The 17,720-nt window shown below is 49.1% G+C and overlaps 1 protein-coding gene across 4 annotated transcripts in view; it reads left to right on the top strand.

The window, feature by feature from the left end:
• The window catches only part of LSAMP (limbic system associated membrane protein), a 1,399,195-nt gene extending 1,382,404 nt beyond the window's left edge, over nt 1-16,791 (top strand). For all 4 annotated transcript variants that reach the window (XM_064143281.1, XM_064143283.1, XM_064143282.1 and 1 more), the window contains one exon: nt 9,199-16,791. In XM_064143281.1, the coding sequence (XP_063999351.1) occupies nt 9,199-9,296 (98 nt within the window). In that variant the 3' untranslated portion in view covers nt 9,297-16,791. The remainder of the gene's footprint in view (nt 1-9,198) is intronic.
• The last annotated feature ends 929 nt before the right edge of the window (nt 16,792-17,720 follow it).

Genomic DNA, 17,720 nt, shown 5'->3' with positions numbered 1-17,720 from the left:
TCTGCCGTACTTCTGACACAGGCTGGTACTGACTTCTTTGCCTCTGCGTTCCCACAGCTAACGCCCTCTTCCCATAAATACCATCATTCCCCACTACCTGCCTCTCTCCACTATCCCTGCTTCCCCTCTGCCTGATCTGGGTTCAGCTGCTTTTCTTGATCATCCTTTCCCACAGTATCACAGTATCACCAAGGTTGGAAGAGACCTCATAGATCATCAAGTCCAACCCTTTACCACAGAGCTCAAGGCTAGACCATGGCACCAAGTGCCACGTCCAATCCTGCCTTGAACAGCTCCAGGGACGGCGACTCCACCACCTCCCCGGGCAGCCCATTCCAGTGTCCAATGACTCTCTCAGTGAAGAACTTTCTCCTCACCTCCAGCCTAAATCTCCCCTGGCGCAGCCTGAGGCTGTGTCCTCTCGTTCTGGCGCTGGCCACCTGAGAGAAGAGAGCAACCTCCCCCTGGCCACAACCACCCCTCAGGTAGTTGTAGACAACAATGAGGTCTCCCTTGAGCCTCCTCTTCTCCTAAACAATCCCAGCTCCCTCAGCCTCTCCTCGTAGGGCTTGGAGAACAGAACCTGTTCTTGTTGCCTATCCAACCTGCATGCTTACATCAGCTACCCTCAGCCTGGCTGACTTCTCTTCCCCTTGCCTTCTTCGCTGTGCTGAGCCAAGGGGCCCATAATGCCACTGCCATTGAAGACCTACCCTGAAATGGTTTCCTGTGCTGTAGCCCTGCGCTGAGCTCTTCGCCTCAGTCCATGTTTCCCTGTGTGTTACAGCAGCCTTTTCCTGTGGCTCTGACCTGATACAATCTTCCTCCCATAATTATTGCCTCCTCAGTGGAGCCCCTAATCCCAAATTGGTACTACAGGCTTTCAGGGGCCAATGCCAGCCATGAAGCAGGGCATATACAGCACCACTGAGTAGCCTTCTGACCTTGGCCGCTGCTGCCGGGGCTGTGTGCTGCAGCACCTTGTAGCGCTGTAAATTCAAGGCTTAAAGGCAGGGAGGAAAAGGGCCCTTGTATCCATCCCACAAAAGTCATACCACAGAATTCTGCTCCCCTTTTGGTGGCTTTTGCAGCTAGCCTCATCTCTGGAGACTAAGCCTGCACCACAGAGGGTTCATCACTGGAGCTGCAGTTGCTTAGGCCTTGGGGAGCATCATACCAAGTCGTCTTGCAACTAAACTGTACTATGTTCAGCCATCAGGGTAACATCCACTAGGGCCTCGGTAAAAGCTATGCCCAAGGTTTAGTGGGAACACTTGAAACTCAAATTCAGGACTTGATCCTCCAATCTCTTGGTGCATGGGTTACTTCTGTTGTAACAGGATGCTTGACAAAAAGTTCATCTCTGTCTTTTCTAGGGACATATGGACACATCCCAGCTAATTCTTCCCACAGAGTCATTTCCTTAGCCTGGCTGTCCTATAGTCAGCAAGGGAGACTGCAGAGCAAGTGACTGAAACAGTTTTAATCCACACAGTTCAGGTAGCAGTTAGTAATGGGCAGTTCAGTAATGGGCAGTGTGCCAGGCTTTCTGTTAATGCCAAGGTCCTAAAGTCACAGGAGAACATAACACCCAGATTTAATTTGTGGCCATAGTATCACTGCCAGCAGCTGATCACTGCTGTATCTCTTGGAAGCTGAGGGAGGTTGTGGCTATGGAAGTCTTCAGGCAGTCTGGAGGTGACTGGGCAAATTCATGGAAGAAAACATGAATCTGTCAAAGAGTTCAGCATCCACTGGCTCAAAATGACTCTGAAGTACTTGAAACAAGCCACTATGATGTGATGCCACCCATATGCTCCCATCTAACCCCAACCCAGCACCTGCAGGGAACAGGACTGAAGATTAGACAAGACCCGTGGACTAGTGTATGCCTCTTAGAGGCAGTCTGTTTTGAGGAACAGAGCTGCTTATGTCTCTGCAATCTTGCTGTGGTTTGCTTTGAACATAAGGAATGCTCCACTTTTCCCTTCTTCCTCCACCATCTCAGCCAAGCCCCACCACCCTTTTTGGTATGTCTTTTCTTACACCCTTCACAGGAGCAGGAGCAATTTGTGAGCCATCACACCCCCCCCCCCCCCCCCCCCAAAAAAAAAAATAAAAAGGGGGGAAAAAGACATTACAGCTCTACCATGCAAACTACAATACACAGTCATGTCCTTCTTAGTGAAACCTGGGCTGGACAAGCTTGTGAGGAGCCAAAGCACTGACCCACTGAGGTGGTCCCAGGAAGGTTAGGATGTGGGGATTCAGTGGGATGCACTCCCCAAGGGTGTTGAAGGCAGATAGCTGTGTCCAGCCTTTTACCTTTTCCTGAAAGACCAAATCTCTGGACTGTTACAAGGTTCTGAGACAAAGAATCACTGACTTTCTTTTTCTTAAAATAAACATGTTTTTCTCTTCCCAAACCTTGTTCTCAGACAGAAGTATTTTGGCTTCTGCTTTTCCACTCAAAGGAAGTAAAATCAGCCCAAGGCAAACACCCAGCATGGGATCGTTCCACCTGGCCTGCTGATGCTTGTAAAGTGCTATGCAGATAGAGCCTTGTAATGGGGAAGGTCAGGCAGCCTGAGCAACAGCAGGTGTCACTGGCTCTGCGTAAGAGGCTGGTGAAGCTTCTGCAGTATAACACTGCACATGGGAGCATGCAGCAACCATTCTGTTTCATGCTGCATGGAAGAGTTTGCACGCAGGAGGGTGAGGTACCAGGTGATATTGCTGAGGGGCTTTTCTGCCTCTTCCACATTCCCACTTGAAAATATGGATATGTTCTCCCAGAAGTGTCAGGTAAGACACTTGGAACCTCTCTGTGTGAAGTTGATGTATGGGGCTGTTAGATGCAGATGAGCAGGAGCAGTGAGGTCATAGTGACACGTCTGTGTTTTTCCCATGGTTAAATTTAAAGACACAGCTAGGATCTGCTGCCATGGGAAGAGGGTTGGCATGTTCTCACTATTTGGAGCAAGGAGTAGAAGTGCAGTTGTTTTGCCCTTGCCTATTTTCAGTCTGCTTCTCCTTGATTTGATTAACATGATCTGACTCTGTCAGCTGTTTGAGGTCTGGGCTCCCTTTAGGATTTATTTGTGAAATGCTGCCAGATATTCATATAAACTCATCATAATCAGAAACCCAATTTCCTTCCCTGGCTGCAGTGGAAGAGAACCCCCTTCAAAACGATGGCATGGTCATGAACTTTGCAGGGCTGCCAAATTGCAGGGGAATGATTAGCCTTGGAGATTAGCTTGCAGCACTGATTCCCGGAGCACCAGGTTACAGAAGTGGGAAACTGCAGAGAAAGATCCCTCCACCCCAGCACCCACTGAAATGGGGTCTGTTTCCTGGATCTTAGCGCCTGGGACCTCACTGGGCCAGGCAATGGGGGTGCAGATGGGTTGTAGAGGGGCCTTCTGGGGCTCTCACAGGGCTGCTGCCAGTGATACTAGCCCGTCTGCTGGCAGGGCTACGGGCAGGTCTGAGGGATGGGATGGGATGGTGGCAGAGATGCTGGCCAGGATACAGGCAGAGATATTGGCTGGACACTGGGGTGCTGCAGGCATGTCTGTGAGCTGGAGTGGTGGTAGAGGTGTTGGCCATGCTGCAGGGCTGCAGGCAGGGATACTGGCTGGGACACTGGAGTGCTGCAGGCATGTCTGTGAGCTGGAGTGGTGGTAGAGGTGTTGGCCAGGCTGCAGGCAGGGATACTGGCTGGGACACTGGGGTGCTGCAGACATGTCTGTGAGCTGGAGTGGTGGTAGAGGTGTTGGCCACACTGCAGGGCTGCAGGCAGGGATACTGGCTGGACACTGGGGTGCTGCAGGCATGTCTGTGAGCTGAAGTGGTGGTAGAGGTGTTGGCCAGGGTGCAGGCAGGGATACTGGCTGGACACTGGGGTGCTGCAGGCATGTCTGTGAGCTGGAGTGGTGGTAGAGGTGTTGGCCAGGGTGCAGGCAGGGATACTGGCCGGGACACTGACGGGGCTGTGGGCAGGGCTGCTCTCGGGAATGCTCCCAGGGATGCTCACTGGGCTGCCGACAAAGATACTGGCAGGAATGGTGCCAGCGATGCCGGCAAGGGTACTGGCAGAGATGGGGCAGGGCTGCTTTCCAGGGCTGCTCTCGCTGGCTGTGGCGCTCGGCGGAGCGGTGCCGGTGGCCGCCAGAGGGCGACAGAGACCGCGGCGCTGCGCTCTGTGCTGCGCTCTGTGCCCACCAGCGCGCCCTGAGGGCTCTCAAGGGCCCCGCGACCGGGGCCAGGCTGGGTCTGAGCGTCTGGAGATTGCAGAGAAGCACCTGGGCATGCTGGCAGCAGCCGGCTGGACGTGAGCCACTGTGTGCCCAGGTGGCCAAGAAGGCCAGCAGCATCCTGGCCTGTATCAGCAATAGCGTGGCCAGGACCAGGGAGGGGACTGTCACTGGTGAGGCCACACCTCGAGTATTGCGTTCAGCCTGGGGCCTTCACTAGAAGGACACTGAGTTGATGGATATGGTCCAGAGATGGACAACGAAGCTGATGCGGAGTGGCTGAGGGAACTGGGGTTGTTTAGTCTGCAGAAAAGGAGACTGAGAGGAGACCTGGCTCCCTGAAAGGTGTTTGGAGCGAGGTGGTGGTCAGTCTCTTCTCCCATGTACAAGGGATAGGATGAGAGGAGATGGTTTCAAGTTGCACTATGGGGAGATTTAGACTGGATATTAGGAAAAATGTCTTCACTTAAGGGGGTGTGAGTCACTGAAACAGGCTGCCCAGGGAGCTGGTGGAGTCACTATCCCTTGTAGGTATTCAGAAGACACCTAGATAGGGTGCTTAGGTACATGGTTTAGTGGTGACCTGGCAGTGGTGGGTTCGTGGTTGGATTTGACAATCTTAAAGATCTCTTCCAACTGAAATGGATCTATGATTTTATGATTCTAGGTCATCATGTCAAAGATGGGCTGTCACAGCCAGCCTGACTACAATGGCAATACCAAGGTGTGGCTAGGACAGAAGACCAAAAGTGGTAGAGTGAATGGAAAACAGACGTTATTTCCTACACAAAGTCTCACTCAAAGACTAGTGTTTTATTTTCTTCTAACATCTTCACTCATTTTTTTGAGACTCCAGCCATTAGAATCTCCTTCCCACCTGCAGCCTCCCCACCCCCACGTGTAAATTCTCACCATGATTTTAGTTTGAGATTGAAGTACAACTGCCTCACATTTATGCACTACATGTGATGGTAAACGTAGCATACGTGGCACAGACTATAGCTAGCTCTGCTGTAAAACATAGACGTTGCATGCAGGCCCCAGGATTATAGGAGGGACTGCAGGAACTTTGAAGCACGCTGGGTCCCAGGCTGCCCAGACAGCATAACGCTCTGCCCAGCACCCACAAAACTGACACACAGCACCAGCTGGTGCAGACAACTGCTGCTATTAGCATGTTGTGCAGAAGATGATTAGGAGAGGCTTCTGTGGCCAGCCCCATCACCTCACTGGTACATGCAGGGATCCTAGCAGGGAAACAAGGCCATACCACTCACATCATTGTGGCCCTGGTAGAGTCAGGTAATATGTGGACTTGATCTTAAAGGTCTTTTCCATCCACAGTGACTCTATGACTCTGTCCTATATAACTTGCATTGTTTTGCAGCTATGGAGGTGGGAGTCTTGGCTTGTCAGGCCCCCTCAAGCTTATGAACAGAAGTGCAAGCAGAACAGAAGCCAGCATGACACTCTCCCAAGTCCTTCATCAAACTGTGCCTCATGTATCCTCCTTTATACCTAGGCATTGCAAGAGCTCATCTCTTTACTATACCATAAAATATGATACCATATCTCTACCTCCCACCTCCCATTAAGCGTACAAACCCCAAGCCATGCAGTTAGCATGTGTTAAGGCAGCAGTACCCAGCCAAGATCAAACATAGTTGGAGTGTTTAGTGACATGGTTTAATGATGGGTTTGGTAGTGCTAGTTTAACAGCTGGACTCTGTGATCTTAAAGGTCCTTTCCAACCTAAACAATTTTGTGATTCTATACCCCTGCCTCTGTTTCTAGGCTTGCATTGCATGCCTCTGTAGGTGTATATGATTTTGTTCTGATAGCATTTGCACCCTAGAAAAGGGTCAAGAAGGGGGATTGTTGCCACAATGTATGTGGTATTTGCATGTCCATGTATGTGTTAGGCAAGTACTCTTTTAGCCAAACATGACAGTTCAAAACTTTTGATGGGCGACACACCTTGCATGGCATGTTCTTTATCATTTGCTGGGCTGGAGGAGATGTATTTTGGGATTTCTTCACTTCCATTACCTGAAAGGGGCCTACAAGAAGCCAGGAAGGGACTTTTTACAAGGGCTTGTAGTGATAGGATGAGGGACAGTGGCTTTAAGCTTGAGAAGAGTAGATTTAGACTAGATATTAGGAAGAAATTCTTTACGAGGGTGGTGAGACACTGAAACTGATTGCCCAGGGAGGTCATGGATGGCCCTTCCCTGGAGATGCTCAAGGCCAAGTTGGATGAGGCCTTGGGCAGCTTGGTCTAGTGTGAGCTGTCCCTGCTCATGGTGAGAGCGGGGTTGGAATGAGATTATCTTTAAGGTCCTTTCCAACCCAAACCATTCTATGACTCTGTGAATCTGGATTGTAAATGATTCCAAACAGCTTTCCTCCAATTGTTTGAGCATGAAAGGTGGTTTCTCTGAACATGGGTCAGGTAAATTTAGTAATTTGAATTTAAACTTGTTCCTGAACTCAGAGAGGGAAAAAAAGGAGTTGAAAAAGCAGTGTTGTAGTATTTGTGTGACAAGCCACAAAAGACAATCAGGAAGAAGCCAAAGATGGAGGTAAATTCTCAACACAATTTAGCACATGTTTACTTAATAATGAAATAATAGAATTGGGGCACAAACAGCTCATGTAGGAAGTGAAGGACTACATTAGGAAGAAATTACACAAGTGAAAGTGCTACAGAATTTCAGGGGCTTTGGGGACATACCTGGAGGTGTTCAAGAAAAGACTGGATGAGGCATTTAGTGCTGTGGTCTAGATGACAGGATAGGGCTGGGTGATAGGTTGGATTGAATGATCTCGGAGGTCTCTTCCAACCTGGTTGGTTCTATGATTCTATGATCTTTCTTGGATTTGCTGCCTTTTAGTCACCCTCTAGTTTAATAGTGACTATTTTGCTGAGCAAGCAAAGGGGAGCTCTTTACCTCACAGTTCTGCAGGTTGTTAGGGAGAGCAATTCTACTGCCGTCTCACAGAGCTCCTCTGAACATGGCCTGGGTTTTTTTTGTCCCTCTGCTGTTACTAAATCACAGAATGGTAGGGGTTGGAAGAGACACAGAGATCATGGAGTCCAATCCTGCTGCTAAAGCAGGTTGACCTACATCAGATTGCATAGGAACATGGCCAGGCTAGTTTTGAAAGTTTATAGAGAATGAGATGCCACAACCTCTCTGAGCAGCCTGGTCCAGCACTTTTGTCATCCTCAAACTGAAGAATGTTTTCCTTAAAAACTATTAGAAATAGTCCTTGGTAGCAAGTATGTCTTATTTTTATGTAGCAGGACCACTCCCAATATATAAACTCATCTCTATCTCCACACTTCAGCATCCTCCCACACCCATTTTGTGTAAAACACTGTATAGACATGCACATCTATGTTTATATGTACATAGAATCATAGGGTCATTAAGCTTGGAGAAGACCTCTAAGATCATCAGGTCCAAACTTCTACCCAGCACTTCCATGACCGCTAGACCATGTCCCAGATTGTTACATTTACTCATGTTTTTTAACACCACCAGGGGTGGTGACTCCACCAACTCCCCGAGCAGCCTGTTCCAGTGCCCCACCACTCTTTCAGCAAATAAATTCTTCCTAATATCTAACCAAAACATCCCATTGCTCATCTCAAGACCATGGCCTCTTGTCCTGTTGTTAGTTATTAGAGAGAAGAGGCCAACACCAACCTCACTCCAGCCACCTTGCTGTAGAAAGCGATAAGGTCTCTTCTCAGCCTCCTTCTTCAGGCTAAAAAACTCCAGCTCCCTCAGCCTCTCCTTATAAGACATGCTCTCCAAGCATGTGTGTGTGTGCCTGCACATAGGCACACACATGTGCCTTTATGTATGTGCATACGTGGCCGTGCAGGTGCACGCAGGCAACGCTCGCCTCTGCTGGCGCACACCTATCCATGCTGAGCAGGCGTTTGCAAATCCATACCCATGTACCTCTCCCTGCCCCATTATGAAGCAAAGGCTTGGTATTGCAGGGTGAATTTCAAACAGCATCCCTTCCAGAAAAGGGAACCCTTCAGCCAGAAGATGAATGAGGAGAACGTCAGGAGTGTTAGCACTTAATATTCCTGGAGCGAGGCTGCGTTATTGGTCGCTGTGCCCAGAGCGCTTGTCCCTGCCCCTCTGACAGACTCCTGTGCATACCCATGCATGCGTGCAAGTCCTTTTCCTGCTCTTGTGAAGAATCCAACTCCCTGGCACATCCTGCACCCTCAACCCACAGGTGCTGTGCTGCAGGGCCACAAACCCAGCAGTGAAGCCTTCCCCCAGCCCAATGAAGTACATAATTGCAGCGCAGGCACTGGGAGGGGAGGTGTCTGCAGGTTGGGCCCATGTGTTGTTGATTGGATTGCTGCGATCAATCAGCCCCACTGCCTGCAGACAGGCGCTGGCCACTGCGCAGAATTACAGCGAGCCCTGGCATCACAGGGCCACCATTGGGAAGGTGTCAGAGTGGGGAGGGAGATGTGGGACTGGTGGCTGGGAGTGTGCTGTGTGAAGGTGTGAGCTGTGCCTCCACAACCAAGTGGTCAGTGGCTCCCAGCTGGAGGCACATCAATGGATGGGATGGCAAGACAATTCTGTGATTCTGCGTAAGCAGCTGGGATTGAGCCTTTCTGCCTGCCCCAAGCTCCAGGCCATGTTTCTCCAGTCTGGGTGCTGCTTAGGGAGAGCCACATGCAGTCAGAGCATAGCATGGAGTGGGACAGCGCTGAGGTGCTGGTGGGCCGGAGGCTGCAGTGAGGCTGGAGAGAGGCTTACCTACATGGGAAGGTCACTGTGGCCTACAGCCTCAGCTCCCTGCTGCAAGAGCAGTTTGGGAACAAGTCATTGCCTTCTTGTGTTACCCTTATCTCACACAGCTGTGTGTCATCTTGTTCTCTTTTCTCTCCCTGCAGGACCTGGCACAGGGAGAGTAGACAACGGCTCCATGAGCTTGGCCGTCCCACTGTGGCTGCTAGCAGCATCCCTGCTTTGCCTACTCAGCAAATGTTAATACAAGTCAGAATTAAAAATAATTAATAATAATAATAATAATAATTAAAAAAAAAAAAAACAAAACACAACAAAACCAACAACAACAACACACAAAACAAAACGCGTTATACAGGAGACAGAGTGAAGAGAGGAGAGAGAAAATAGAGGAGAGGGGAGAGAGAGAGAGAAGACTGTTTCTTTCACAACTTTTGCGTGTTCAGGAGCGAAGAGGGGGGAGAGGAAAAATTACAGCAAAGAAGACTCAGCAACATTTAATCTGAAACCTGACAAGCTGACTGTTGAGTCACAGCCTGTCTCGGAGGCAACACGAAGCAAAGGAATGAGGCACCATCAAGGATCGTGTCGCCAGAGGATGCTGCAATGCAAACAATCCAACGAAACCTGCAAAGCCAATTGAACAGAAGATTCCTTTTCTTTTCTCTCCTCCTTCCTCTTTCCCATATTCCAACTTCCTTCCTTCCTCCTCTTTCTTTCTTTTGCAGAAAGAGGTCTTTGCTTCGGTGTCTGTCTATAGCCACTTAACTTTTTGGATGCCCTGGGTCATTTTTATGAGCTTATGCTCAGCCATTTCATACTTTTGAAAACAAAACAAACAAACAAACAAACAAAAAAGGCAAAGAAAAAAGTATATTAAAAAAGCCACAAACCAGAGCAAGTCATCTGAAGCTCTCTGCACACTGGTGTCCTATGAAATCCTTCCTCTCTCCACTTCACCTTGTGCTCCTGTGCACCCAGCCCTTGCTAAACCCCTTTTTCCTGCCCCCTCCTTCTTGCAACATTGCACTTGCTGGCCTCAACTAAAGCTGTGTCAACTCTACTGAAAACTTCCTTTTCTTTTCTTTTAAAGTCTCTTCCTCTCCCCCCTCAATTTGCCCAGGTGTCCTTCCCTGTCTCCCGTGTATGCCTGTGTGCGTGCATGCATGTCCGTGCGGCTCTTGCTGTGCCCTCTCTCTCTCACTCTCTCTTGTTCTCTCTAAGCATGCAAAAGGAACAGTCCATGTGTACATATGCTCATCCTGCTGTAGATAATGTCCTGCCTTGTAAACGTGAGACAAGATGCCGAGAAGCAGAGAAGAGGGGGAGGAGAGAGGGACAGTTTCAATACAGGTTCCCATCATGCCCTCCCCTCTGGTGTGGCCACTGGCTTTTTGACTTCTGGCCACCTGGCTTGCAAGAGTCAGTCTGCATCCTTGTTTAGCCTTTTTTTCTCTCCCACCTGCAACCTGTCTGGCTTTCAACATTCAAGTACCTGCATAGCAGCCCCTGCTATACATGAGTGCTTGCACACAAATGCACACATGTGCATTTGTCCAAATAAGTAGAAGAAACCAAGGCTGGCTTCCAGCACTATGGAGTGCAGAGCATGACCACCCACTTCTCCTGGGGAGAGAAAGCTAGGCTGGTGGGATGTGAGGAGACCTTGGACATCACTAAGCAGCCATTCCTGGAGATATAGTATGTGTGTGTAGGAACAATGCCTCAACGTGAAAGCCACAGTCTGGCCATTCCTAACCATTTTGATAGTTATGCAAAACATTCTTACTGTCCTCCCTGTTACACAAGGAAGCGTGTGCTGTGTAAGAGTGATCCTGTGTGCCTGTGTGCATTGTACACCACTGCTACTACAAAGCTCGCTTTGCAAGTGTCAGAAACTGTCCAGGACCTGTGAATGTAAGCAGAAAACCAAATGTCAGGTCTGAAATCCTATGTTTATGAAAAAGGAGTTTAAAGTGATACAGCAAAGAAATAGTCAGTGCAGTTCCTCTTCTTTCTTTCCCATTCAAAGGGTACTGTTCTTGTTGGAGAGGGCTATTTCTTGCCATCACCTCCTTCCCCTGGCAGAATCTCATGCAGAGATTCCAAAAGGAGGCACTCCAGTAGCTCCTGAGTGAGGAGGAGAGGGAGAAATCAGGCTGTGATGAAGTAGGATTAAGAAAATGCTGAATGGTGGCTGGAAATTACCACACAAGCAACAGGTCTGGTGCAGCAGCCAGAGCAGTGGGAGAGAAGCTGCCGATATTACACCTCAGTGGCTGAAGTGCATGTGTGGCAAGGACAGTAGGGAGAAGACTCCTCTGTGTTCTGGCCTGTCATGAGCCCTAGCATCCATAGCAACAAAAATGATAAAAGGCAGGGTTTATCAGAGAGCCATTTCCTTGGGTGGGTGAGGTTTTTTTCTTTTTTGGAGGTGGGAAGGATGTGCAGAAAGATCCTTGAGCTGACTCACACAAGTTTCATGACAGGACAAGTGTTTTACAGGTGCTTGAGGTACCACTGAGCTTTCCAGCATTGGCAAGCTTGCTTTTTCTATCTTTCCCTGTGAATTTGAGCAGTAGCAGAATGCTCTGCAGCCACCCTTACAGGCTTTTGAAGGCAAGAAGGAAACAGCTTGAGCTTGCAGCTCTGCAGCATGTGACAGAGGATACCCACTGGCTGGAAGGATAGCCCTGCTAGGAAGGAAAGTGGGAATTGCCATCTCGGAGCCCATCTCCATCTTTGCAGGGCTGGGGCACACTCCACCAAGGCCTCTCCCTGCTGCTCAGCTTTCACTTTGCACTGCGGCACTGCCAGTGGCTGCCTTCTCTCTGCTGAGCTCAGCTCTTCTGGGCAGCTGCAGGCAGGCAATTTAACAGGTAGGCAAGGGCTCCTCATTGCCAGCCAGAACAAGCAAGGAAATAAAATCAAGAGATGTGAGAGGCTGAAGTTTGGGTGGTAGCAGATTTGCTGTAGGTCTGCTGCAGAATTGGATGGTGCTCCCTCTGCTTCTCCAAGCCCCAAAGCCATACCTGGAGATGTTTGTGCCTTGGTGCAATTTGTTCTTGAAATCTGCCCAAGGCATCCAGGGACAGCTCCCCTCTTCAGAGATGAGGCAGTGGTTGATGGGACTTGTACATCTCCTTTGGACCCTGGCATGCCTCGTCCCAGAAGACAAAATGCCCTGTATCTGTCAGAGCATTCCTCATGCCTGTCTCTCGAGAGGACCATGGCATTTGCTGTCCCAGTAACAACTTTGCATTTCCTGCTGCAACAGGGTTCCTCATCCCCCTGGCATAGCCATGAGCTGATGCTGCCTCCAGAAGCCAGGGCTGGGAGCTGCACCCTCTCCAGCACACTGGCATGAAGGAAACCACCACATTGCTGGCATTTCTCATTCTCAGGGCTATACCTAAGCCTGAATTTCTTGTCACAGGCTAGTTACGAGAAGGTGGGGAGCCTACGGTGACTTCCTGTCACCATCTCTTCCAGGGCTGGGTCATGCCCACCTTTTTTGTTTAGCTTGAGGCTTCTGTTTGATGTCAGTGTGGTTGCTATTGTAAGATCCACCCCACGTGTTGTCCTCTGCATGTTGTTGTTGCCGTGGGATCAAACACATCAGAGCCCTGTGATGGTGGTCGTAAGTCCCCGAATATGATTGTCTCACATCTCTTTCTGTTTGAAAGAGTTTTGAGGGGATATGTTTTAGATATCAAGGCAAAGATACTTATGGTGAAGAGGAAATACATTACTAAAGTCAGGACAGACCCTTTTTGAAGCCATCTGCCTGTTAGTTAGCTAGACGAAACAGCCATGACCCTGGTGTCTCTGTGTCTCTGTTGTGTGGCTGTGAAACAAGGTTAAAGCCAGTTTTTTGTACACCTGTCTGAGAAAAGCCAGAAATAAGAAGTGTGCCTGTTATCTGCAGCAGTGCTGGGAGTCTCACTTGTTGCAATGTCTGTTCTAGCATCACTGGAAGAATTGTGAGTAGGCTGGAACTTGACTGACTTCCAGAAACTATGAGCTGTTGCATGCATAGAATCATAGAATGGTTTGGGTTGGAAGGTACCTTAAGTATCATCTAGATTCACCCCTGCCGCGGCCAGGGACACTTTCCACTAGATCAGGTTGCATCTTAAGATGCTGTGAACATCCCCATTTCTCCTGAACCTGAGCAGGGACTGCTCAAAACATCTGTTGAGAGGAGAGCCGTAGGCAAGGTCAAACACTTTTCCCCATTCTCTTTCTTCCCTCCATCCCTTTGACAGAGATGTTGCAAAAGGTTTCCTCGTGTCTCAGACCCTCTGCTCTGAAGCTTTTTCTCATGTTCATGTTATCTTCTACTCTGAGTTCATGCTGCTGTCTTCCCCATCTCTTCCCAAAAAGCTGTGCCCTTGCTTCCTGCTGCCTCTCAGCTGACTGGGGACTGGAGGAGACAGGAGTTCAGAATGGGACACCAGCCCCTTGAGCTTGTCAGTGTAACTGTGTTTGATCGATGGAGATTTAACTTTTAGTGTTATAAAAAGAAATGAACAAAATTTAAAAAAAAAAAAAAGAAGAAGAAAAAAGAAAAAGAAAGGGGGAAAACCCCAAACCCTTGTATTTCTTCTACTGGTTTGTAAATATTACAAGAGTTACATGAGATGTCTGGTAATGTCCAAGCAGAGGAACAAAGATTTAATATATGGCCCCATACTTGCTAGCAGATTTCTAACCCTTTTCAGATGACTGAGAGGAGTTGTGAAGGAGCTGCGGAAGGGGAATGCAGCCACCCCAAGTCACATGAGCTCCATGCATGGCCGTAGCCTGTTGCTTGGAGGGTGTGTCTGGTCAGATGGAAAACAAAGCAGAGGCCTGTCTCTGGAAGGCTGGGAAGGGCGGCACGGGACGCTCCAGCCAACGCCTGTACCTTGGCAGTCATGTTCATCTCTGTTTGTCTGCAGCACTGCGGCTTGCGGGCACGTTGCTCGGCGGTGCACTGCCCGCCTCCTCCCTTCCTGCTTTCTTCACCAGTGAAGTTGTGTCGTCCCATGCTAACACCAAGTGCATGTTAACGTACCATTCATGAAGACTTCATTGGTGACATGCATCGTGTTGAGAGTTAGTCTTTGTCTGCACACCTTTCTCACGCCACTGACTGTTCATCGCTTGAGCAGATCTGTCATGTAGTGCTGCTTGCCCCACTTTTAGTCAAAGTATATGCAAGACCCACCAGCTCTTCCTAGCTCCAGGTGCATCCAGACCACACCACCAAGCCACCTGTCTGAGCAATCCCATTTTGAAAGTTCAGTTTCACAGCATGGACAAAGTCATCATCAAGAGCCACATCGTCTCCAGGCTGAGTGGAAGCTGTACATTTGGAAGGAATGTGGGGGCAGCACAAAAAATCCTGATGATTCAAGAGCATTTGGGGAAGAGGATATTGAAAGTTGGAGGAGCTAATTTGGAGTCCTTCACAGTCCCACCACCAGGTGATGTCTCAGCTCAATCTTTCTGCAGTGCTTCACCACATCACCTCTCCCTGATGAAGGCATCTTATGGGCACAGGGAAATAGCTCTTCTCCTCCCAACCCCTCTCACAGCTCTGCTTCCTCTCCTCCAAGCACATTGACCCACAGCCCAAACCATTATGGTGCTTGATGTGATGTAGCAACTGACACTGAGGATGGCTATCCAAGACAGTCCTACATAGGAGATGTTGAAGGGGGTGAGCAGCTCTCTCTCCCTTCTGATGGTGCACAGTCTTACTGTTCTATAACTTGTGTATGCAAAACTTGTTGAGTTAGAGATGCCGGGAGCAAACTGTCCCATGGAAAGAGCAGAACCTCAGACAGGGAAGGGATGGAGAAACTGGATGGTAATTTCCAAGATGTGATGCTGGTGGAAAAGGGTAGGAATGAGTGCTGTCCATTGTCCATGCACAGAATTCCAGGATTTACCAGCAAGGAGACCACAACCTCTCAGTGCTAAGTGGCTTTATTTCCAGTGGGAATGCCCAGAAGGCTTTTGTTTTTAACTGCATGACTCCTGCTGACTAAGAGCTGTGTCACACCATTAAAAAAATCTCTTTCTCTTTTCCTTCTTGCAACTTGCTAGAACAACGTTTGGGCAGCTCTTAAAACACCTTTCCCCAATTTTGTCTGATGGTTGGCTCCTTTTAAGGCAAAGTGTGGTGTGTGTTTGTTGGTTCACTTGCAAAACCAGGAAAGCAGAAGTCAGCTTAGGATATGTTGGTCTGGTTCTCTCTATCTGTGCTGGCAATGTGTGTGAAGTGAGGACACCAGCTGAGGCAGGACTTGAGAAAGAGAAGCTGCTCTCCTAATTAGCCTAGACAGGGGACAAGCAAAAGGGTCCTTCACTTATTGCAGGCTCAGGTTAGCTGATGCCACAGAGAGTCAGCCAGCTCTGCAAGCCTTGTAGAAGTGCCCAGGCAATGCAGGAGGAAGGGGCAGTGCAAGTCAGGAGGACATGACTGCAGCACAGGTGGTGGCACCATGTGCACAGCAGGACTCTCTGGGCAGCACAGCTGGGGAAATGGCAAAGATTGCATCCAAGAAGGGCTGTTCCCAGGCAGGGCAGGACCTTCCTTCCCTGCCTATGCTCCTGGTGCTTCAGGCGCTCACCTCCTGGCCCCTCATGGCATGCAAGCAACAGGCCTTGGTGAGAGATGCAGAGTGAGCCCATGGTGGCCCTGGCCGTGTGGACAGTTCTGTAAATAGCAAGTGGTTGCAGATGGAGCTGAGGAGGAAGGCCACCTAAGAGCCAGCCAGTGAGAGAGCACTTCCCAAGCAGGGCCATCCTTCTCTGTAGTTTCGCTGTTCATTCCCCATTTCAGCCACGCACGCACAGGCACACACGCACACCCCTGCCACCTCTACCGCACACATGCCACAGGAGTCCTCGTGGCTGCCATACAGGCCCTCTCCTTTACCGTGGCCTCCATCACACATGCTCCGCCGCTTGCTCCCAGCAATGGCTCTGCCCGCACCACCACACAACATCCTCCTGAGGAAACCAGAAGAAAGCACGCGCCTGCTTGTGTGTGCCAGGAAAGGGAGGAGGGGGCAAAGAGCAGGAACCAGCCCCTGTGGTACCACCACCACCACCACCTTCCCAAATCTTTCATCTTTCCCAGCTGGAGCCATGTTTCATCCTCTAGACCTTGAGAACGAAGGCCAGTCCCTTCTTCTTGCTACACGGTGGGGTGGTTAGAACTCTCCTCATTAACAGTGTTATATACATATAAATATATATATATATCTATATCTTTATATATATTTTTCCCCAGCACTGTAGACATGAGCTGAACTTCTCTTTAACGAAACGAGAAAACAGCTGGTTTTTATTTTTTGCCATAGGTTTGGTTTTGGATCTAGGTCTGTGAAAGAACAACTTAGAAAGCGCGAGCACGTGTGCGCTCACTTGCGCTTCGGAGAAACTATCGCACCAAAACAAAGCAATGCCAACCCCAAACAAACCCCAGCAAAGCAAACAAACCAACCCAGCAAAGGAATGAACAAAAACCCAGTGATGGAAAGTTAAATTAAAAAAAATAATAAATAAAAAGAAAGAAGAAGATTAAAAAAGAAGCTTTTTATTTTTTTTCTTTCTCAATGTATTTAACTTCTGTTATCTCGTTTCTGTTTCTTTACATGTATGAATGCTCTGCTCTTCTGTGATCTTAAAAAGAAAATACAAAAAAAAATACAAAAAATTAAATAAACGTGAAAAAGAGGTGAGGGTTTGTCATTTCATTCCATAGAGTCATAGAATCAGTCAGGGTTGGAAGGGACCACAAGGATCATCTAGTTCCAACCTCCTTGCAATGCCCAGGGACACCCTACCTTAGAGCAGGCTGCCCACAGCCTCATCCAGCCTGGCCTTAAACACTTCCAGGGGTGGGGCCTCAAACACCTCCCTGGGCAACCCATTCCAGCCTCTCACCACTCTCATGCTCAACAACTTCCTCCTCACTTCAAGTTTGAATCTCCCCACTTCCAGCTTTGCTCCATCCCCCCTTGTCCTGTCACTCCCTCATAGCCTAAACAGTCCCTCTCCAGCTTTTGTGTAGGCTCCCTTCAGATATTGAAAGGCCACAAGAAGGTCACCTGGGAGCCTCCTCTTCTCCAGGCTCAACAGCCCCAACTCTTTCAATCTGTACTCATGGCAGAACTGCTCCAGCCCTCTGATCCTCCCAGTGGCCCTTCTCTGGCCACACTCCAGCACATCCACATCCCTCTTGTAATGGGGGCTCCAGAACTGGATGCAGTACTCCAGGTGGGGTCTCAACAGAGCAGAGCAGAGAGGGAGAATCACCTCCCTCGACCTGCTGGCCACACTTCTCCGGATGCAGCCCAGGACCTGGTTGGCCCTCTGGGCTGCAAGTGCACACTGCTGGCTCACTCCCTTCCTGATGCATCCTGGATTGCCTTCTCTTTGATCATGTCTTTTGACGATTGCCCTGCCCGGCCCATCCAGGGGGAACAAAGAATCATAGAATCAAAAAAGCCTGGGTGGGGAATCACCTTAAAATAAAGGAATGAAATTTCTGGGGTTTTTTTCTTACCCAAAAAGTAGAAAAGGCAGAGCAATTCTAATTTACTTACTGTTAAGCTTCAAGAATCCACACCTAGTTACTTTGTAGTTGTACTGGTTGTAACACTTGAGA

This window comes from Pogoniulus pusillus, chromosome 5, assembly GCF_015220805.1.
Source record: "Pogoniulus pusillus isolate bPogPus1 chromosome 5, bPogPus1.pri, whole genome shotgun sequence".
NCBI classification, from domain to species: domain Eukaryota; kingdom Metazoa; phylum Chordata; class Aves; order Piciformes; family Lybiidae; genus Pogoniulus; species Pogoniulus pusillus.
The sequence above is the reverse complement of the archived record's forward strand: the minus strand, read 5'-3'. Positions and strand labels throughout refer to the sequence as shown.